This window comes from Schistosoma haematobium, chromosome ZW (genome assembly GCF_000699445.3).
Source record: "Schistosoma haematobium chromosome ZW, whole genome shotgun sequence".
NCBI lineage: Eukaryota > Metazoa > Platyhelminthes > Trematoda > Strigeidida > Schistosomatidae > Schistosoma > Schistosoma haematobium.
In genome coordinates, this window is record NC_067195.1 from 52,774,430 (window position 1) to 52,799,424 (window position 24,995).

The window sequence follows — 24,995 nt, forward strand, 5'->3', positions numbered from 1 at the left end:
ACTGAAATACTATTGACTCTTAACATAAAATTAATAATCCTGAAAATATATACAAGTGTAGAAGCATGATGAAAAGCTTAGTGAAAGTGAAGTATTTTTATATTTCATTTCTTTACTTACTAAATGCCTACTTTTACGGAAATGATTTATTCACTATACAATTCTAACAATAGTTCTAATCTTAACTATTATTCATGTTAACAAATACAAACAAACAAACTAAATAGCAGAACCTTATAAACTATCTCAATTTTTTTATTCCACATTACTATTGACAAATTACTGGTAATAATTACAACCAAATTAATTTCATTGAATCATATTCATTAACGTGTTCTCCATGTATTTTATTTTATCTTTAAATCTTTAACAATGAGTAGAATAACGTTTTTAACATTGAGAAAGTTTCAGTAAAGACTAAATGCATTAAATCTGTTTTAGTTCTTTTTCTTGTTTAGTTTATATGGATTATTTACTTTGTCAATAATTATTTTCTTTTTCCTGCTATGTACAACGATATACGGGTATTGTTTGTTAACAAACGGTGACATTGTTTAGACAGGGCTTTTTGTAAACGTCTATATGATCAACTTATAAACCATTATAGTGGTTAATTTGCGAATCATCAGAATCGATTCAGATAATTAAATTAATACGTAGTTGTTTAGCATTAATATCACTGATTAAATCAGTATTACTTATAATAACAGTAGTAGTCACGATAGGGTTACATTAAGTAGTATCTTTTACTGTTAGGAATGTGAATATTTCTTTTTATTAAGGTTAATTTAACGAAACTATACTATAATGCTAGTCTTTCTTTGAAATTATTGGTGTCAACATTAAATGATTATGAGTAAACATCAATTTAGGGATGTCCGTACGTCCATCTGACGAGTCCCAAATAGAACGAGACGCGCGTCCTGGATTTCACTGCTAGCCACTATCTATCTTCGCTTAAGTGAATATGTTTTTAGATGGGCATACCAAGTTAACTTCAATGATAGATTTGTATTGACGTTGAATTCAGGGTTTGTAATTCTTGTACGTAAAACATTATAGTAAAAAAATTCAATGACTACATTGAAATGTATGAACTGATCTGTAAACTACATTACAGCAATTAATGTCGGGTTATTCAAAACTCGTTTAGAGAAAAATAGTCAAATTCCATGTAAATCAGCTATTTAAAACATAAAAAATAAAGATTAATACTTAACTATTTCATAATAGTAGTTAAACAGTTCAATTTATTGTTGTATTATAAATAAGTAGATAGCAGTTAAATGAATACATTTTGGTTTTGGCATGAATGTATTTTCTATCTTCATTTTTTAAAAACATCAGACTTATACAATCTTTTTTGCAAGAGTTATAACATCACAATAAGTTGTATGTTTGCACTCTATAGAGTTTATTAAATTATAGTATCTTGGTTTTTTCATTGATCTGGATAAATTTAAAAACTGAAGGTGTCGTTTTGCACAAACTGACTCATTATTCTTCATTCAACATAAGTGAAATTCTACTGTTTAAATGAACAGCATCAAGAATACTCAAACAATTTTTAAGTTATCGGCGAACTCAATACTGTGTAATGACAGTGACGAAATCCGAATGGCGATTTCATTTAAGGTTTGCATTATCAACTATTTCTTCAGGTTTGCATTTGAATGACTCCCTGCCAATAATAGATTTAAATTCAGTAACATTGTTTAACATAGTGAACGACATTATTGTTTATAAATCAATCTCATTGAAAAGATGAGACGTAGTACCATCTAATAGTTGAAGATTCGAACAAGTATTTATGGTATTAAACAATATTTTTTCAATCCAATCATGAAACTTTAAAATATATCGTTAATCGGTTAACACTACATAGTCAATAGAATGATATCTTTAAAGAATAATTTTCCTAATACACTGAACGCGATTAAATCGTCAACATTAACTACTATGTTACTTGCATACAATAGATAAAAATATATTAATTAAGATAAAATAATAAAAATTACATATTATTAATTTACCTAAAACTTACCTGTTTCTTTGTTTTTTTTTCTTTCTAGAGTAAACAGACATTCCCAGATTATATCCCTCACCTGGAACGTGCAATAACTATTCTAGAAAAGCTATATGGGGTGAGATAGTGATATATATATATATATATATATATATATATATGTATATATTTGAAATGTTATTTAAATTTATAGATCTGTTTATTTCAGCTTTCAAAAACGTCCAACTATTAAGGTCAAACTTATAAACATGATCAACTAATAAAAGTCAATCACTAAGTATTGTTTCTCTGAGGCACTTGTAAACAATATTAAAAATCTGTTGTAGCAGTAATCGTTGCATTTAGAATAGATCTTTCGCTTTATCAGCAGTTAAAAAGTCGGTTATTCAAATTAAATCAGCAAAAATTATGATCAGAAGGACAATTTTGTCTGTTTAGGCAGAAAAATCCTAGATTTGTAGTTATAGAGTCGTTTCATCAAACAAAATATTTATTAGTAAATCGAAATTATTTTTTATATTCAGATACTGTAAAATATTTGAATAAACAGTTGAATGTTTATGCATTTCGTGCACATCTTACTTATAAGTAATATGCACGGACTTATGATAGCTATCAAAGATTATTAGGTTATTCATGATTGGACTTCGACTAAGTTGTTATATCCTAACAACAACCAATGCTCATGGTTGACTTGAAGCAACCAATACGCAACATGGACAAGAAGACTGATACTTATACTTAATGGCTGGTCCAATAGTAATCAGTCTCGAACGAAGAGGAGGAATATAAGACCAACGACCACCAGTCCAAGATCGTTGTTAAATTTCAGACATTCATTTATGTACATAAACGACCAGACCACATCATACTATAAAATAACAGTAACAATTGTTCATGATCAAGCTAAAATGTGGTTGTAAATAGAAGTGACTGGCAACACATTAAGAGTAGTAAATCACACAACAGTAATTAATGGGTAATCGAAAGCTTATGATAAAAAGGAATAGACATAACCTAGTTACAACAATAATATGTATATGATGAAAGTCCTGGAAGCTAGCATTCTTTTAGTCTTCGTTCGTATATAACGCTAGAGCGGTTTCGGTTTAGGTTATTTTTTTCATAAACGTTGAGGGGTTCCTTTAGATTATTTATTGGAGATTAGTTTTCATCATGAACTGATACCTGCTACAATTCCACCTAAATCATGATGTATTAGGTGGCTGTATTGTTCTGATATGAAAATTATTCATCAGCATTTATCTGTAATCAGAAATTTCATAAGTTTTATAGAGTACAAGGCTTTCTAATTATTGAGTCAGAATTTGTTAGTTAACATTTTCAGTGTCAACCAAAAATATAGTGTGATCATTCCATGTAATTAGTTATATCTCTCTCATTGTTGACAATGCTGAAACTAATCGATGATATATTTTAGCTTGATATTCGAAAGATCATCTCTAAAACTATTCACAAATAACTCTGTCGTTAGTATCAGAAGGGGTTTTGTGGATATTATAGTAACTTTAATGGTTGAGATCATGAGCCAATTGAAACTGCACCACCATGAAAAACCTGGAAGCACTGGATGGCCGTTTCGTCTTATTGTGAGTCTCCTCAGAAGTGCTCATCCACTATCCCGCCTCGTGGCTCAGTGGTCTAGAGGTTAGGCATTCGCGCACGAGACCTATAGGTCCTGGATTGAAATCTCCCGAGGCAGGATCGTGTATGTGCCCTGCTGAGGATTCCCATAATGGGACGAAATGGCCTACAGGTTTTCTATGGTGGTCTAGCTTCAATTGACTTACGATCTCAACTCTATGGTTAATAATAAGTTAAATCAGAGGTTTGTTGAAATTATTCTTTTTAAAGTTGATTTTTATCATTAACTATATAGTTATAAAAATTCAATATATGTCCAGAGTGTAAACTAGTTACCACAAATAAAATAAAGCCTAAAACATACCATTATAACTGGAAACTTTCCATAATGGTAATAAAAAACTAATTGTGATTTCTGAGTTTGATCAATTTACTAATTGGTATCAAATTTGAATAGAATTTCATTTAAGCTATTTGGTTCCGTTTCTTTCCTAATACTTTTTTTCGTTGTTAAATAACACACTACACTACTATTGGCAAATTTATTTTCTGTATAATTCATTTTTCGGAAAAAAAAACTTTTTTTCCCGACTATAAATTTATTTGTAAGGTAATTAAAAAAGTAGCTCTAATTGAAAGTATTATAGTTTGTATTTTTTTTTTTGTTTTTTTTAAAAATCTAATTACCAAATTTTAACAACTTAACCTTGAAATACTTAAATTACATATTGATAGACAATTATGATCAATGTTAAATAATTAGGGAATGTTAACTAAGCAAAATTGGATTTAAATTATTAGAATATATCATGATTAAAATTGTTTACATGTAATATATTATCTTAAATTGTTAATTGACTAATATTTATACAAATGAATACATAGTGATTGTTTTTTATATAAGTAGTACATTTTACACTTAAGATACTTCATTTTATTAACAGTTGTTAATATTTACAAATAAAATATATTAGAAATTTCACAGATTGAAATCATGAGTCAATTGGAGCTAGACCACCATGGAAAACCTGGAAGCACTGGACGGCCGTTTCGTCCTGGTATGGGACTCCTCAGCAGTGCGCATCCACGATCCATGATAATAATCATCTGCTCATTAGTGACTTACTTCAAGATATACACCTGGAGTTCTAGTGAGAAGCCGTTACCAGTGGAGTTCAACCAGGTCTGTTGTGAGATATCAACTCACTGAAGACAATGGTGTACGGTGGCGCAACTTCGTAAATAAAATATATGTCTATTCACTTATATTAGACTCTTTTTCTTAATATTACAATTATGTTCAGTATTAAATATAATTTTTTTTCATTCACTTAATTATTGAGAGAAAAATTTTTTTTTCATTTAGGATTTCTTTTCAAGCCTTGAAGTTCATCTTATTTGTTTCTTTATCTGAAAAATTAAAACATACAATAATGATTTGTTCATAGAAAATATATAAAGATAGTTTTAAATGATTCAAATGAAATTCTCAACTGAAAATCATACTGTTTTATGCAATATATACATAATATATGAACAGAAAAATATTGAAAGAGGCTAGAAATAGCACTTTTTTGAACAATGGAAATAATGTGTTTAACCCGATATGAGTATTTTTTTTAAATTTAATCTTTGACTGATGACATGGTTAGTATAAATTGAAAAGGCTAAATTCAGGTAGTATTGTTTGCTCGTATCTTCCGATTGTTGTTTAAGACTGCAATTGGTTAGTCTCTTGTTGGCATATGTGCCTCTTGTCACCTTATTGTACAAGCAGGTGGCTATCAGGACTAGGTAGCTAAATGGACAACGTGATGGCCTTGAAGCGAACGGTATTGGGTTCGAGTTTCGGAGTGAACATCAACTGTGTGATGCAGGTACATCCAGTTGATGAGTCCCAAACAAGACAAAACGCACATCCTGGAGTAATCGAACAATGCAATAAAGGGTCAATTAACATGTGCCTTCATCTTAGTGATATAATCAGCTGTATTTACTAAGACGACACCTGAACCTTTATCCAGTCGTAAAATCGATCCTAGACGATCGGCTGAGATTCAAGGTAGATAAATATAAATAAGATTTAACTGGTTCAACACAAAAACGAATCACAAGCATGCTTAAAGAACTTCTAAAAAGGAAAATGATTGCTAATTCTACTTACAATGATCCCAGACTATATAGCTCACGTCTACCTCATATGTATGGTTTACCGAAAGTTCACAAACATGACGCTCCCCTTTGACCTATCCTATCAATGATCAACTCACCGTATCACGAAGTTGAACGGTGGCTAGCAGAAACACTAGAACCAATCCTCCGGAAATTAGCAACATATACGTTAAGAGATTCATTCCAGTTTATTGATAAACTGAATCGTTCGAATGTTGCCGATAAGTTCATGGTTTCTTTTGATGTAATATCCTTGCTCACCAATATACCACTTTTTGAAACTATTGATATAGTTTGTCAGAATTATGATCTAATTTACCAGCCCCAGAATTCAAAAAAACTACTACTCATGTGCACAACAGACGTTCAATTCCAGTTTAATAACACCATATATCGTCAAATCGATGGCTTAGCAATAGGAAGTCCACTAGGTCCAATCATAGCAGATAATTTTATGAGGTATCTTGAAAACACAGTGCTTAAACTGGCGATTAGCAAAACGACGGAATACTCCAGATATGTTGATGACACATTTATTGTCTGTAACATTTAAATCATTGAGTTTTATTTCAACTATCTTCCAAATTAGTAATCTAATTTTATCGACTGAGCTCTACTCATTTTATTCCTATCAATGTTTACTCATTATATAATCACTCGTTTCTGGTCGTTTGAACTGTTGTCATAGTCAGGGTGGTAGAATATTCTTTTACATAGGGTATATATATACAATATTCAGTCTATTAAATTTATTTACACCCTTGCTATGCTATACTAATATTTCTTCAATATAAATTCCGACCAAACCTTCTCATGAAAGTAATTTAAACCCATTATGTAATTATGATTTTAAATATCACAAGGTTGTAAGCAGCTGACGAGAGCCTACGAAGTAAAATGAATTCATGCTATTCTGTTAGAATCTTTGTTCTCCCTCTTTTCAAAATGGTAAGGTGAACCATGTGTATGAAATATAACTTTTAGTTGTATAATAACCACCACTAATTAAAATACTGTTTTTCGGAAGGTATATTGTAATAGCAGGTCATTCTGGTCGAGCTTTCACTGGTGACTTTTCGAGTATTTCTGATTTTTCTAATTTTTTACATTTTCCTATTAAGGTACTTTGTATCATTAGTTAAGTGCATAAAGTCCTATTGACAAATCTTAAGTGACTGGTATTGGTAAATTTCCGTATATAAGGTTTTAATACGTCGTTACATATTTTGTTATAACTTGTTGTTTGAATGCTTATTGTCTTGGTTTTTTAAATGCTACATTTTGTGTCTGGTCGTCGCTGATTGTAATGTCGGAATCGTTTATCACTTATACTCGGAGTGAGGGGATTCGAACCCACGCGGGGTGTATTTAGTTCAATTCCTAAAATGTTTACTGCACAGCATACATTTTCATTCTGTACATCCAAATAACAAAAGGTGTCTGCTCAACTCTCTTGTTAATTTGCACTGTAAACAAATTCTCGTTTGGCGGCGAAAGGATTCTAAATTGCATCTATCCACATTTGAGAAGCATATTATCATTAATATGGACTTTGTAATACCACTTTCAACATGCGCATATATATATATATATATAATTCTTATTTAGATCAATATGTGCTGATGAAGTACACTAGAACTCAACAAGTTTTCCTTTTTGCATAATTACCGTTGACGCGAAGTTTAATTTCACTCATAAACACGTATAAAACTTATGCGCTAGCATTATTGTCATAATTACTGTGATTCCTAACCACTATTGTTGAAAATTAAGGGCATGATTATACCTTTTCAATAATAAGTGATTAGTTAACTTGTATTTCAAAATGTGTACTCATGTTATTTAGAACATAGTTTTGTTATAAGTAATAATTCGTTAGTTACTCGTAAATGGTGCATCGTTGTAATTCGATTAGTTGAAATCCATCTAGTATAAACTGTTTTGATTGGATTTCAAAAATTTGCACTTTTACATTAGAATTTTACTCTTTCAAAACAATCTATCAGACTGTTTCATAGCCATACAATGTGAAATTGTAACTTTAGAAAAAAAGTTACATCAATTATAACATAGATATATGAAGGAAGAATATTCTTTTCAGTAATTTCTCTTCATGTTCTACAGTTATATATCCAAATTAATAATCCATAAAATCGACCAGATTTGAGGCAAAGTACATCATTTAAACTTGTAACTATGCCTTAAACTTAGTCGACTTTACGAATTGTTAATTTGGTTATATAATAGTCGAACCTGAAAAGAAATTACTGAAAAGAGTATTCTTCGTTCATATATCTGTGTTTTAATATAATGGAAATTTTCCATCAATTATATTCGAACGCCATATGAAACAACTGGTTGTTAGTCAACATTGAGATAAAGAGTGATATCAATTTCCTCACAGTCAATTTTTCTTCCGTTTTATTGATTCACGTATTTAATTGTTCCGACAATAGGAAATATGTGTGTAAGTAATGAGAATTTCAATATGTAGTGAACGGAGACTCGGCGGGATTAACTAATTCATTGTTTCATGCAAAATTACACAGTGAGTTAGCGAAATATGAAAATTACACAACAAATACATCATTTGCACATCTTTTATGCGTTGTTCTTTACATACACTACTATTCCTCTAATTCTGTTGTTACTTTGATTGTTATCTGAACTCCTTCCTGTTCTCTTCAACTCAATCTTCTGCTGCCAGGCATTCCGCTTCCGATCGTGGCTACATACTACTTTTATCTGTCAGCATAAATAGCATACATCACATATAGTGTTAAGTGTAAATAAACGGGTTTGAATCTGATATCTGGTGTTTAGAATATTACCGCCTAGACGTCTAAGTCCTACTAAGATCAATAGCATGAACTGAAAATTGGTTGCTCTTAATTTTAACATGTTTTTATTTTCATAAGATTCCTTGATTTATCGATTTGTCTCATCAAAGCCAACTTCATCCAGGAAAACAGTAGTGAAACTTATGTGATCTGTATTAACTCAGAAAAATTAATGCAGATTATTATCGTCATCATCCATTTGATTCTCAAAATCTAACAAAGGATGTAAGCTAACTTTACAACTCGTCATTATCTCCTACACCGACAACATCTGTCGCATATTAAAGACATCTTGAGGATACAGCCGGGTCAGTAAACTCTTAAGGAAACAATATAATAGAATTGATCAATTTAAATCTATCAGTTAGGACATACAGACTATATAGTTAGTGCTAGGTAAATTACTAACTTTCAAAGTTATGAGAAAATGTAAATATTGAAGAAATTATTACTTTTTATATTACATTTCAAAAAACAACAACCAATATCTTCCGTTTCAAAACTATTCATTTTATTGGGCGGAATGGGATAGGAAATTTCCTTAGATGGGTTGAAAAAATCATTTATTTAAAAATAAGATACAAAATTCCCCGGGATGTAAATGCGATTTAAACTTATATGTATAATATTTTGTCATCAGTTACATTGACTAAGGGAATTCTAGCTAAATTTCTAATACCCTTTAATGATGCGCACTTCAAAGCAAAAACAGTTTCACATTTCCGAATTTCGTTAACCTTTGACCTGTGGTCATTTCATTTTGTTCCATTTACCCAAACACTTAAGTCTAGTCACCGAAAGTGAACTGAAATATCCTGTCTATACATGATTTTGTAAAGTTCCATACTATTTTTGTAATTGTATTGGATTTCATAAAATGCATCTCTGTGTACTTGTGCAGTCTTGCGTCTTTATATATATGTATGTAGCACATCTTATTTACTGGTTTATTGATCGTATAATTTGGAAGTTATAAACCTGCTTTTACGTACATATGTACAAGCACAATTTACATCTGTGCAGGTATGAATACATACACATAATGCACTCTTACGCTTCTTAGATAGTGTATGCCTAAATAGCAGTAATAATATTGATCGATAAAACCTGTTGTTAGACCTCATAGAATTTATTCTATTTGTTTTTTTAACCATGTTTTTGTCGTGAAATGTCTACTCGTCTACATTTACTAACGAAACGAAAAGAAGTCATGCGAAAAACTCGTTGAAATATCTCACCTTGTATTGCAGAAGTTTGCTACTTATGAGTAATAGTTTATTTTGTGAACATGTTATTTATTCTCACGCGAGACTGATATGTTCTGGGTTCGAATCTCGTGAGGCGGGATCGTCGATGCGCACTTCTGAGGAGTCCCACAATAGGACGAAACGGTTGTCTAGTGATTCTAGGTTTTCCATGGGAGTTTAGCCTCAACTGACTCATGATCTCAACCATCAAAAAATATTATTCTCTGTTAAGGGAAAAAAGTGAAAATGAAGTATTTGTAAACTGAATTTTAATTTAATCAATTATTTTTGCTACAATCCCAATCAAATGACCAGACGATGTGTTTAGTTATTTTATATTTTGTCACGCGGAGTTGATTCCAATATACATTTTTGAATAACAAAAGAACTTATTGAATATCAGTTAAAAGTTATTTTAAGGTAAGAAATCATTCCATGAGATGTTTGATTCATAAACAGTAACGTGTAGAGAAAAATAAAGGCTCTTCATCTAAGGTGCACTAAACTGTTGAAAATACTGTGAGCTATAAAGCTCAGAGTGAACAAACTGATTAAAATAAATTCATGGTTATGTATACATTGTTACCCAGTGCGATAATTGGGAACAATATACTTTTCTACGGTATTTATCGTTTTGTTTAGCCATTTGTTTATTTAATGTGTTTAGTTAAAATGCTCTAGACGATTGAACAATTGATTCATATTCTGTGCTAACCTTATCCGTTGTTCATTGAGTTTATCTACCTAGATACATTATGCATGTGTTAGCTAGTTGATAATAACGCCCAAAATGTTTGCTCTGCAGTGAAAAATTATGCAGTATATTACCAGTTACCGTGGATGATAACTAAAGAGGAAGTGATCTTAAAGTTATTCTGTGCTATATACATGTATCATTTGATAAGTAAGATCTGCTTCATCATCCATTGTCGAATGCTCATCACTTATCCTATTGATGGATATTTTCTGATATAAACGCTAATCTAAATCGACTTGTGTAGTAATGCACTGGATTAACGCATGATAACAAACAAAACTTGATGCTGACAGTTATAAAGGAAACAAACATCTTACATTTTGAATGCTTAGTCTTCATGTTTAAATATGTTTTTTTTCTTTTTTATTTTCTTATTCACCAAAAACTATCTTTTTTCAGAATGAAATAGCCACTGTTGTTCAATCAGCTATCTCTGAATTTACACAAAACTCAACAGTTGATTCAGAAAAACTACTCAAGGAATATTCCCCGAGTTCCAGAACAACTGAATACAGTTTATTACTTCTTGGTTTAGATACGCTATGGATTTTAATCGTTGCTATTCGAGCTGGAACTGGTCCATCAACAAACTTAGTTGGATCAATTAGTTCATCAGGTTCGACAATAACTAAAAGAAGTCAAAGTATTTCATCGACTGGTCATTCAGCGCCAGCTGCTCTTGTATCAACACGTTCACCATGTGTAGATCGATGGTTAATAAGTCAGGATAAACGGTTACTAGCTTGGTGTATTGCTGTGACCGAAGGGTGAGTGCCATACTTAGTTGTTGAACAACAGTCCTTCCTTCACTTGTTGATAAATCTAGTAAATTTTTGTAATATGTTGTTATTTTCTGGAAAAATTCAACGCAACACTTAGAGCTAATGACAGTTAAAGTTTAAAAATCAAGTATTGGAAGTAAACAACAATTAAAGTATTTTAAAACCAAAGCATAAAATTATGAGCTTATTACAGTTCTGAGTATCACCTACTGAAAACTTATTATTATCCTACAATATTTAAATTACTTTTTATGTATGGATCATCTAGGTTTAAAGCATTAGAGAATTATTGTTACTTTTATTATTGAATATATTTTTTAATATTAGGAGTGCTCTTTTTTAGATAGTAACTAGAAGTAGAGTTCGAGTTATGCAGTGGTAAAGAGAAGTTTGAATATTATCCTAGTATTGCTATTAACTAAACCGTGCCATACAAATCTGCTAATCCGATTACCATTTATTCGTTGATCTCCATCCTGCAGTTTAGTCTATTTTAACTATCTAGATTTTATGACTTACTATTTTGAAATACTTTAATCTTTGATATTATGTTCCATTCAGTCGTGAATCTTTCATTACACCTCTAAACAACACAAGCTTTAAATAGAAAGGAACTCTGACAATCACTCCGCATGTGACTATCAACTTGGATGACACAAGTGACGTTGGGAAAATTAACCTACCTATTAGGGTCTAAAGAGGGTTATAAATTAGTGTGAGAAATTAGAATTGGGACTTAGATTGAGAAGTTGATGTTAGGAATTAGAGTTAGGGTTTTTGTCATGAACTGACGTCAACTATAATGCTGACATCCTATCTAACCATATGGGTGAATGAATTTCGAGCCCAAATCCAAGATTTGTTACCTTAAATCGGACTGGTTTGCTCGTAAGTTATGGTTTCGCCGCAACTTGTTTTGCCGACAACATATTTGAGTGGTTTTCCTCAACACAAGTCTTATCATCATCTGAATATTTATTTTGATTATCTTTCTCACTAACCTGGTTTTAGGACTAACCGTTGTTTAGGATTTTTCAAATGGTTAATAAATTTGGTTTAGATCAGTGTGTTTATAGGTTCCCAATGGACCTGAGTTCAAAAATTTTAAGAATTCCCTTATATCCTTTGTGTTGGCTTTATCCAAGATTTTAACCTTATCTCAGTTAACTAAGTGTCCACAGTTGTCTACATGTATTGACATAAAAAAAGATATGCTGTGTGTATGTTGGCGAATCAATGCTCACGTAAACAAAGAAGAAGAATATAAACTCCTTGTCCGATGTAACATTTCCCGATTGGGGGCTGTTTCAAAGCAGTTGTTTGAAAAACAGTCACCTGATGTCCCCATGTTCACACATGATAGATGTATTGCAGTGAGTCTTCGCTCCTTTAAATAGAGTTTGGGCATGGTTTGTTTTATTAGTTATTACTCAATAACAAATAACGAGATAGTTTGTTGTTCAATTTGTGAAAACTTCACTGTCAAACAAAGAAAACAAAATTAAACTTAACTAGGTTATTTTGCAATTACATTTTTAGCATAGGAGATATGTGGAAATCATAGGGTTTTTAAAGTTTAAAGCACAAACTAATCTTAGCTAAATCACCATTGAAAACCTGAAAGCACTTGATATCAGTCTTGTCCTATCATGGGACTCCTTGGCAATGGGCGCAAGTAATTCCACACACGAGAATCAAACAGTTCTATCGATGATATTTACAACAGTAATAATAATGGTGGTTTTTGTAGTAAAAACTAGAATTTGACAGAAATAATAAGAAAAGACTGAAAAACATATTTTATACTTGAATTTAATATCGAACGAGAAGTTATTCTTCATTAGTAAAATAATATATAGTCTGATTATTTCATTCGAGATACACTAAAAGCTTATTACAGAATTTCCAACTGAGTTATACAATGAACTTCACTATTAAATTTACAGATTTTGTGATGTTGTAGCAATGTCTGATGATTTGTTAATTTTCACAAATGGTATTGCTTTTTCCTTAACTTATGAGACTTTAAAAAAATGTTTTTTAGGAAGAAAAAAAATTAGAAACTTTTAACATGTGAAGTAAATGTAATCTTAATGAGAAGAACTAATTACTAACAGTACAACGTGATTATATACTAATTGTTAATGGGCAAGGGATTGATCGAAGAGTATTAACGTTTGCCCTATAAATTATCAGCAACATACAACTATCATGTATATTTTCAGATTTAAATGTGACTTCTAAGAATTCAGGATAATTATTGCTATCCTATAGCTGGAAAATTTGATTTTTATAACCATATCATGAAAACTCAACCTGGCCGAGATACCGAGTTACTTATTTTCGGGTGTCATTCGCGTTTCGGGGTTACTAGCAGAGTTTAGGAGTCGGATCTGGCGTTCAAAAAGAAGACATATCTGTGGTGACGAAGTGAAAAAAAAACTCAAGATAATCAGCATACAGAATTGTCGTCGGTGTCCTTGCACCACATTGGTTGTTAATTAGTCATACAGTATTTTTCATTACCGTACTGATTTATACAGAAACAGAAAATGACTCCCTTCCAATCAATTGCGATTGCTATTTCAGCGACAATAGCACCGTTTTAAAAAGAATCAGTTGGAATTTATGGACAAATTACACACACGGCTGCTGAATCATCCATGCTTTGGAGATGTGATGAGAGTAAATGAACTAATTTCTAAATTGCGAACAGAGCTAGAAAATGATTGCAGAGTGGATAAATGTGTCAGTAAAGGCCTCCATGAATGCTCGACAAACAATGGTTTAAACGAAACAATAGCAATCATATATGATCCGTCCAGTGGTCCACAAATTTCCATTTCTGAAACATGTCCTGCACAGGGTTCAAATCCCATTACCCCCGAAACACAATATACAAGCAGTGATTTGTCCAGCTCACGGAAAGACGGGGTCTTGTTAACTGCACACGAAACGTTTGCTGTACCCACCCACGAAGAAACGGAAAATGAATCAAGCTTCATAATGAAGACAGTTGCATCAAATGGAGCTCAGCGTTCTACGACGAAAGTTCCTGATAAATCTACTAATTACTGGCTATCTAGACCCGGTAGCTTAGTGAACAGTATGTTGGCATCTAAAACAATAAATACTTAATGTGAATTACATTGTAAACATCAACATTGTTATGTGGATACATCCAACTGATGAACATTAAAATGGGACAAGATGTCTATTTCTGATTCCACTACTAGTTATAATTTGACATTATGAAAATCCTATCTGATATTACCATAAATTTAAGTTATCTTTGTTGTGTTATAATTTTTTTCTTTCTCTCCAATCATATATTTACAGATATCCTGGTATTAGCTTAACAAATTTTACACATTCATGGCGTGATGGTTTAGCATTTCTAGCTATAGCACATCAAATAAGGTATGTTTAATTCATATAAATATTATTCATAAAAATTATTAATATTATTATATCTACGCAGATAAATCAATTGTTTGTTTGTTTGTTTGCTTTTAATTCGCATAGTTATTTCTTCCACAAGAATGTTGATGTTCTTAATGACCTTTTAGAAAGGAATGATTAACAAATGTGATATGTTTACTGTGTTATAATTATGTCAATATTATCACAAAAGAAAATGTAGAGAAAACAGTAAATGAAGAAAGTTCAAAGTGTTCAATTGTGTTTATTGACCAAATATTATCGACAAAAATTCTTTCATATCATAAATGGGATTAACGTATAAAGTGTAATATATTTAATGATACATTGGTCATCTAAATTAAATAATCATAACTTTCAAACTAGTTATTAAGGTAATTATCAATTGATCAGGGTAAAATCGGTATTATTAATAATAATAATATGCTGTATGCTACTTGTATCTGTCGACATAAGTAGTATATAACACCAATGAGAAGTGAAATGCATGGTAGCAGAAGGCGAAAACGATCGAGTTGAAGAAAACATAGACAAACAGAAAGTGATTATGAATTGAAAGAACCATACATAATGTGGTGGATAATTGATGGAAGATTTGCAAATGAAGTATTTAATGTATGGTTCTCATATTTTACCAATTTATTGTGTAATTTCGTATTAACCAACAAATTGGTCTTCCCCACTTGGGTTCTCACTCATTACAGTAATAAGAAAAATTTTATCCATAAAATATATTTGATAACGCAAATCAATATCTAAATTTCAACAATCGAAATAACTAATTACAAATAGTTAGATCCAATGTAAATAGTACAGAGAAATAAATAAAATGCAAATATATAATACAGACAAGTTCAACTTATAATTCGGTTCGAAAAAGATTTTATATCAGACAAGTTTTTGTGTATGTGAATGAGCGTAGAAAAAAAAAGTGAAATATTTGTAAGATGGATAAACACTTTAATTTATAAGTTTATAATCATTCATCCAGTTATGTAGATGATCAGGTCTTCGGTTTCATTTAATGTAGTAAAGTTTAATAATGCATGAAAAGATTTAGCCACTCGTCTTTCGTCTCACTGAACAGTATTGTATTCAATCGTTTTGATATTTTAGTATCAATTTATTGCTTATTAAAAATAGTATGTCCCACTATCAATTCTTTTTTCTTCATTTTGACAAAGAGGTCTTTCTATGGGGTTTAGATGATCCTTGAGACGAGTAATAAAAACTGTCAAATTTAGAATAGATTATACTCGACAAAACCTACTATACAGAAACAGTTCTGTTCGTTCGTTAATAGATTTTCTTCATCTTTTCTAATTAAAACATTTCAAATTTTACTATTTATTTTACATAATCGTTTGATTTTGTTTAGTTTTAGAACTCATTGCAGTTTTTCTATCTTAACTTAGAGATAAGGTAAATAATACCGTACAAACTTATAGTATTTTATTCGTTTCTTTATTCAAAAACACATTGTTTCATTTTAATATATTTTAAATAATATTCATGGGAAAATGACCAAGTCGATTGTCATATTATTAAGTTAGATCATAATTGTGATATCCACAAATAATAAACAAACTATTTTTAATCATTTCCAACGTTATAGAAATACCTTCAACCGATATTACTTCAGAGTGGGTATTGTGCTGATCGATTTTTTTTATAGTTAACTATGCTAATTCTATATCAAATAGATAATATTTCATTTTAAAAAAGCTTTTAGAAAAACTAAGGCCTCTTGATCATTGCATAAGTTTAGGATATAGTTATTATTAGTGTAAAGTGATGAATCTAGCTTAGAGAAGGTGGAAACTTTAACTAACTCACTTCTAGTTTTAATATCATTGTGTATTTTTAATAATAGAAAGATGGGTACTACCATGATGGACTGAAATCATTAACTTAATAATAACTGTCTCGATTTATACAAGTGATACTATTCTAGTCAGTACTTCTCATAATATTTCTTTTAGCGTTAAGGAAAGAAAAGTTTGTAAGTTGATTATAGAAATGTTAGAATAAATATATTGCTTTATGCAGAAAGTAGAACAACTATCAACATATTTGTATCATGCCCAGCTAAGGATAAATAAACTGGTTGATATTTGTTTAATAAAACATTTCAAAAGTTTTTTACTCATTAGAACGTAATTACTTTGTTTTTATTACTAGAAAGTAGTTAGATTCATGTTTACATATTTTCCATAGCTCAGTGAACGAAAATGCCTATTTCCTTCTTCTCTCTCTCTATCTCCCTCTATTTCCATTCTTATCACTGCTGTTTTGTTGATAGTAGTTCAAATGAAATGATTTTGTAAAGATTCACTTATAATTCGAAGGTAATTTTCGTCACAGATGGAAGATGAAAAACCATTGAAAATCATAGAAAACTGTCTCAGCAGTACATAATGCACCACCCTGCACGGAGTCGAGCCTACGACCCTAACGTCAACAACAAATGTTTACATTTCTGTAATGTAATACCACTTGGTTTTTTCTGGTTCCCCAATTAATTGCACTAAATAATGGAAATTATGTACAGTATAATTTAAAGGTTAGATGTGTAATGAAGTGTAAATGCTCAGCTTAGTCACCATCACCAACTATGTTTTAGGCCATTACTTATGTACATTTATATGTTAATCAACCCACTGTTATCTGGAAATGTGTGTACCAGAAATCACCTAGACAATGCATATGAACAAAACGTGTACATATACAAAAACGTTGGAAACCCAGTCATAATAAATTCAGGTCAACCTGCTTATGGTTAGGGTTGATATATATTGAACAAATATGTATAAAACATTCTCTATACACACACTTTTTTGATCGATTTCAATTCGGCTAAGAGAAAGAAGGAACTGATTGAGTTTTCTTGCTTAAAGCTAGAATTTAATGACTATTCAGCAAAATAAATTTGAAAAATCTTTAGTTTGTGTGTTCTATCTAACCATAGTGAACGGGGTTTGAAATATGTGATTCATATAGTCGAGGCTGATATTTGTGTTCTGGACTGAACCGATTTTGTTAGTCGAGAAGCTACTATATCACGGACCCGTATGGATTCAGAGTTGACTTAAGGCTGCTCGTACTGGTTTACGTGCCATTATTTAACCCATGAACAAAGTCATAGGAGTTGATCCTGTGATTGGCGACTTTTCACATGATATTTGACGAGACATAGGACATACAATATTTGTGAATCTTAAAGTCGCCTCAAAGCTGACAAATAATTGCATTTTTTAACCATCTCATAAAACTAAGAATATTAACACTTACAAATATTTTCTGATCAATACTTCAAATCCGGTAATTGTCTACTATAAGAAAACCAGATTATCTAGTTCATGAAATTGAAGCGTAAATTTCTGAAAGCGACACCATAAAGATGTGAGCAATAACCTAACTCAGTAGCAAAGTTCAGTTGTATAGAATAAATTTGAATCTGATAAAAATATCATGTGAAGATTATATTATTTACCACGGTAATCAATATAGTTTAGACGATCTGAATATCTCAAATAGTGTTTTAAACTAGAATGTTTCAACTATTAAAACATTTCATCCAATAATTAATTATTACTTTATGACACCTAATCAATTTGAAATATCAATATTGAAACTGAATTGTAACCATTCAATGGAACCTAGATATTGTTAAGATTTCTGCAAAAATATGAATATGCATAAGGAAAATGAGAAAAAAACATTAATTAGTGCAAACATTCAATCATAATAGCCACAATTCCACATCAGAATGATAGTTCGAAAACCTCTGAGAAAAACAGGTTGCATTTTGCTGAGAGAACCTAATTTAACCTATTTTTTGTTAATAAATGTTAATTCTTTTGAAAAAAGAAAACTGTGATAATTTTTCTGCACTAATATTTTGTGTTATTTGAAAGGTGATTGTTGTTTTCAGTTTGTTGATTTCACTATCAGAAGGGTGTTTTGTGGATATTATAGTAGTTTTAATAGTTGAAATCATGAGTCAATAGAAGCTAGACCACCATGGAAAACCTGGAAGCACTGGACGGCCGTTTCGCTCTATTGTGGGACTCCTCAGCAGTGCGCATTCATGATCCCGCCTCGCGAAACTTGAACCTAGGACCTATCAGTCTCGCGCTTAACCTCTAGACCACTGAGCTGACATCCAACGGTGTTAGTGTCTAAATTCAATCAATCCACGAAGTTGAGTGACACATTTACCATTGTCTACAGTGAGTTACTGTCTCAAAACGGATCTGGTTGAACTCCACGGTTGAACTCACTATGTTTCCCAAGGTCATGTTTTACAGAGTTGTCTGACTTCAAATTTTCTCTTATTCGATATTAATCGTCTCTTGAACTGACGATTTCTTCCTGTCCTCCATAACGTTGAGGATAATTGTTGAAATGTTGTATGTTAGTTGTTCAGTTTGTCTAGTTCATTTAGATTTAGTTTGTATTAAAACAGTACATCAGTTATTCATAAGTAAGAATTACCATAAACCTATTTCAAAACACATCCAATTTTGAATGATGTCGTAAAACGTTAATAGCCTTTCTTTCTGTAAAGGCAAGAAAAACAGAAACATTGTATGATAAATTGAATTGATTATGTCTTTAAAACTTGATATAAAACGCTTAAGCTTCATAAATAATATACAGTCATTTTAATGTATCGAAATGTATTTAACTTATGCAAAGTAATCCAGTTTATCAGTAAAAACAATTACAAGTGCCTATTAAATAATAAAGGTCTTTTTTCATTGTCAAATATGTGATGTACTATATGTCTCATTGATTTTTCTCTTATTTTTTTTTAATGCATAATACATATCTGTGTTGGTAAACGAAATTAAAATTAGGAATTTTGTTCAAATCTGTCTGATAAGTGTATCTTCATCACAATCTAGTTGTAATGTTTATTTTTCGACAAATGGAATATGAAATTCAATTAAGAAATATTCCTTTTTATTTAACTGTCTAACATTTCTCTACAAAAGCTTCAACTGACTCGTGATCTTAGCCATTGAAATTACTACAATCTCCACAAAAAACCCATCTGGTATTAATCAACATATGCTCACTAATGACTGGCTTCAGGAGGTATATCTAGTGAGAAGTAGTGACCATTGGAGTTCAACTAGGTTTGTTGTGAGATAGTAACTCACTGAAGACAATGGTGAATGTGTCGCTAAATTTCGTGGTTTAGTTGAAGTTAGACATTAACACCGTTGGATGCCGGCTCAGTAGTCTAGTGGTTAAGTGCTCGCGCGCGAAACCAGTAGGTCCTAGGTTCGAGTCTGGCAGGGGGCGAGGTCGTGGATGCGCACTGCTGAAGAGTCCCACAATAGGACGAAACGGTCGTCCAGTGCTTCCAGGTTTTCCATGGTGGTCTAGCTTCAACTGACTCATGACCTTAACCATTGGAATATATATTTGATGGAGGAAGGCAGATTGTGAAGATTATTGAATTGTCTAGTCTATGTTGTAGACTGTGATTAAACACACATTGAATACCTAGAAGCACTGGACGAATGTTGGGTCCTCGTATGAGACCAAGTCTCGTTGAATTATGGATACACAGTGATGATGAGTCCCATACTTCGCTCAGTTCGTGACATATGTATATCAAAACTGATTATAAAATCAATGCTAATTAGTTAGTAGTGACTTGTGTAACACTATTTGTACGGTCAATAGATATAATATTGTTCAATTAATAAATAGTTTATTATAAAGCTCAAAGGTTTCAATATCAAATAAATTCTAACGTGACGTTATTAAATCAGACTATTGCGTAATGAGTGCAAAAATTCAAAAAATCAAGTTAAGTGGTCAAATTAATAGAAATATCATACGAAATAAAGGTGTGAGGTTCTAAACAAACTAGGTTGTATAATGCATAGTAATACTTTACAAGAAGAACAAAAGGATTCACTAAGTCGACCGAATAATAAAGACCTGAGTCAACAACACATTGATTCAAATTGTTTCACCATTTAAACACACGAAGTTGAAGGGTGTCGGGATAATAATAGTAATGGTGATATTCTGACTAAACAGGAGATGTTATTTAAAGGCAGACATGATGTTAGAGAATAAAAATAATTCAATATCTCAAGATTTGAAGAAAAATAAAAACCGAATATATCAGCACCACTGTGGTTGACTTTGAGCTATGTCCCTCAATGTCTTCAAATAGTGATCATAGTTGTTGCACGAAAATCAGTCAAGTAGTCTACACCTACCGAAAGTCACTGACTTGATGGATTAATGTCAAGTCTTCGTTTTTCCACACCTCGTTTCATCCAATACATTTTGAGGTAGGCGGCGATAAAGACTCTTATTAAATAGGAATGTCAAACCAGTTAGAGGAATCTTTAATCACATAAAGTTCAATTTTTTTAAAATTGTTTGTCAGGAAAATAGCTTTAACTGAATGAGTTCCTTTGGTTGTCGTTGTACAGCTTAGAGTAGATGAATTCGCAATCATTTACATTGAATTGGTGTTAAGCATTGACTAGACACTCAAAACTGGAGCTTCTTAACCTAATTGTCGTCATACCATTTTTAACATATTTCAACTTACTGAGTCAGATTTGAAGTTAGTTGATTCACTACTGATTGATAAAAGAATGAAAACCATCACAATTGATTGATCACTGGGTGGTGATCAATGTCGTGCTTGTCTAGTCCTTATTAGTGCAGATCGAATGCTATCGATCATGTTGCAATGTGGCCCCCAGTCTAGGTGACTCGACACTGCAGGCACTATGTATTGACATTTAGATGGTAGTCGGAGGTAGTCAACAGGAAACCCTGGACCCGGGTTTGATCACCACCCAGTGATCAATCAATTGTGATTACATCTCAGTCCTACAGGAGGTTAGTCACGGCTCGGATAGCTCAGTGGTAACGTCTCTGACTGTGAAGCTGGGTGACACGAGATCGAATCCGCCAGGGAGCACCAGTTCCCTCAAGATTACAGGTACACCTTGCTGACGAGTGCCAAGTAGCACGAAACCCGGGTCCAGGGTTTCCTGTTGACTACCTCCAACTACCATCTAAATGAAAACCATACATTACATGTTTATTGCTTATTTCACGTTTATGATTCTCCCTGAATACTAATTGATTTTACATGTAACTAGATACTTTGAAACCTAATCAAATCTACGTAAATACTACAATGAAGTTAAGTTTATTCAAAAACTACACAATAAACAAGATTGTATCGATTAGGATTACGTTACTTTCTCTCAACACACTGTTGTCCTCTGCCTTTTTAAATATTTCATTCCTTTATATAGTTAGACATTTAATTCATAACATTAATATTTTGGGGGGATTATTTGTAATCAGTGAAGAAAAGAAGTAACTTATTACTTTTATTTTTGTTGTTTAGTCTAATAACCATTGTGTTAATGTTTTAAAACAAATATGTTTACCAGACGACGAATTCTGATAACTCGATAGCTATTTACGCAGTTGCATTCAACATATGCTTGTATTTGTGACACTAAACTGGGGCTATAAACAAACTGGATACAGTAATCCATGTATTCGAAAACAAACAGGTCACTTCATTTATGGACACAATGTTAATACTTAAACCTTTTTGATGATTCATAGGTGATATAGTGATAGTAACAAAAAGGTTAATTTATGATTCATTAACTAATATTTTGTTTTTGATAAAATAAAATCGGTTACAAAAATTTTTTAAGACTATCAAGAAGAAAGAAACTGTTACTAAAGATTTAGGGGAGTTTCGAATTGTATGTGAGAAGGAAACACTAAAAGCGTAACAGCGCTGTAGAATTCTTTCACTCTAGTTTAAAGCTTACTAAAGCCAAACACTTCAGACCACACAACAGATTTAAAGATGAGGCTAACATGTCTCAAAAACTACCAATTTAAATCGTTTTAAGACAGTCAGTAAATTGGAGTTTTACTAGCTCTTTCACTACGTAATTGATAATCATATAAATTATTTACATAGTTTCTGTGTACGTTCATCAACTTGATATGGTCAACTCAAACTCAGACATACAGTATAACGAACTCAAAACCAAATTGTATATGGACTAAAATATTTTTGTTTGGTTGGCGAAACTTTTGTTGTTTTTGCAGTTTCAGCTGTGAATTTATTAAAAATCCCATGAATTGAAGTAAAACATCATCCAGTTTTCATAATTCCTATATATGAACACTTTCTTGTTTCAAATATAGGAATGGAAATGATAAGTTGTCATAAGATCATTACCACGATATATGCAGCCGACCAGTTCTAAACAGGACGTTGTGTATACTGTGGACCTTCCTCCTATCTGCTATCAAAATATATACATTCAAATAACATTTCGTTGAAATTGAATAAACAAAATCATTATTTAAAAAAACTTACAAATAATTCAAAATCAATTAAGAACATTAGTTTACGACTTACATTCTATTTTCTCAATGTCCATACTGTTGGTTATTATCATAATTGGTAATTATCATAACCACCCCTTAACTGATACATTTCCACTCACTTGATTCTCTTAAATTATGTGAACTCTTCAAATCCGATTCAATTATTACACAGACCCATCTTACCAGTTTTTAATTTCATGAATCTTATGTAAACTCTTCATGACCTCTAAAATTGTCACATAATTTATCTCATCTGTCACTGAACTTCATTCAACTGTTATGTCACCCATCCCTAATGTTTCCTTGATTTTAACACCAAATAACCTCTGACCCATTCTTGTATATATGTAAAGTTATTATTGACATCCTTGGTCATTCCAATTCTTTACATTCGCTTATGTCATATGTTCCACACTATATCTTACCTCAGTGTAAAATTCTAATACATATTTGGTTGTAAGCAGCTGATGAGAAACCACGAAATATAATGAATTCATATTATTCTGCATCAGTGTTCGTTCTGACTTTATTTAAATTCACAGAGGGAACTAATTGCATAATAGTGATAAACTGATGTGCTAATTGCTACTTAGTAAAATGGGGTAGTCTTTGTAAGTGATGCAGTTGAATAACTAAACTCAATTTTGGATGAGCAAAGGTGGTATAATACAATAAAAGACCAAATTAGGCAATATCAGGATAATTCTTATCATAACAATCTTTAATTTATTTTTTGAAATTAAAATAAATTATTTTTAGTTCATTTGATGGACTAATTTAAAATAGGCAGTCACAGAATACCAGGGTCACCGTACAACTCTTTGTTTCAGTATGAGACTCCACAGCATCGTACACCCACAACCACCCCAGAAGAGACACTTAAAGTTTTCAGACGGAACATAAAATGGTTTATTTATAGTCCACCGAATTAATATTCAGCAGTTTATATTTCCAACTGAAGTCAATTCATGATACATAGATGGCTATCGTCTATGAAAGGAACTAACTGTTTTGTTTTCATCTTTGCTATAACCTTTTTTTAAAACTTTTTCCCCTTTTAATCATTAATTTTTATAGATCAGAATTGTTTACGTTCGAATCTCGATTAGAAAAAACACCCAATCAAAATTTATCACTTGCATTTCATTTAGCAACAGCTGAATTTGCCACTCCAAGACTACTAGAACCGGTGGATATGCGTCATGAGAATATTGATGCTAGATCGACTGCTGTTTATCTCTTAGAATTACGTAAAGCGGTTGAAAGAGATAGAAAGCGTCGTTCTAGAGGTATTCTAGAAATACAAACAGCAGCCATGGTAAGTTGTTTACCGTGTTACAAATGTGTTTTTTTTCAAAACTGATGTTATGATACTGTACAGGTTTTCTCGTTAGATTGCTTATCATTCTTTTTTCGAATCAATGAAAAAAGACAATATATACAAGAACAATCAGATTACTATTAATTTGACATGTCTTTAGTTTAGTTATTTGTTGATTTAATTAGATAGATTGTGAATATTTTTTTTATTTTTGAAGAACATTTTTTATCGAATAGTTCATATTTTCCAGATTCAGATGATACAGAATGATATTCAACAGAACTCATTCATCAACTAGAGCATTAATAATTCCAAATCAAGTTAATTCCTAATGCCGTAGAATAATCTGACATATATAAAAATATTTTGCAAAATATTTTTCAAAC

The 24,995-nt window shown here is 31.5% G+C and overlaps 1 protein-coding gene across 2 annotated transcripts in view; it reads left to right on the forward strand.

Moving 5' to 3' along the window:
• The window catches only part of MS3_00003861 (uncharacterized protein), a 248,629-nt gene that overhangs the window by 28,414 nt on the left and 195,220 nt on the right, over positions 1 to 24,995 (forward strand). For both annotated transcript variants that reach the window (XM_051211722.1, XM_051211723.1), the window contains exons 4-7: positions 2,073 to 2,144; positions 11,047 to 11,414; positions 14,769 to 14,849; positions 24,366 to 24,606. In XM_051211722.1, the coding sequence (XP_051071819.1) occupies positions 2,073 to 2,144; positions 11,047 to 11,414; positions 14,769 to 14,849; positions 24,366 to 24,606 (762 nt within the window). The remainder of the gene's footprint in view (positions 1 to 2,072; positions 2,145 to 11,046; positions 11,415 to 14,768; positions 14,850 to 24,365; positions 24,607 to 24,995) is intronic.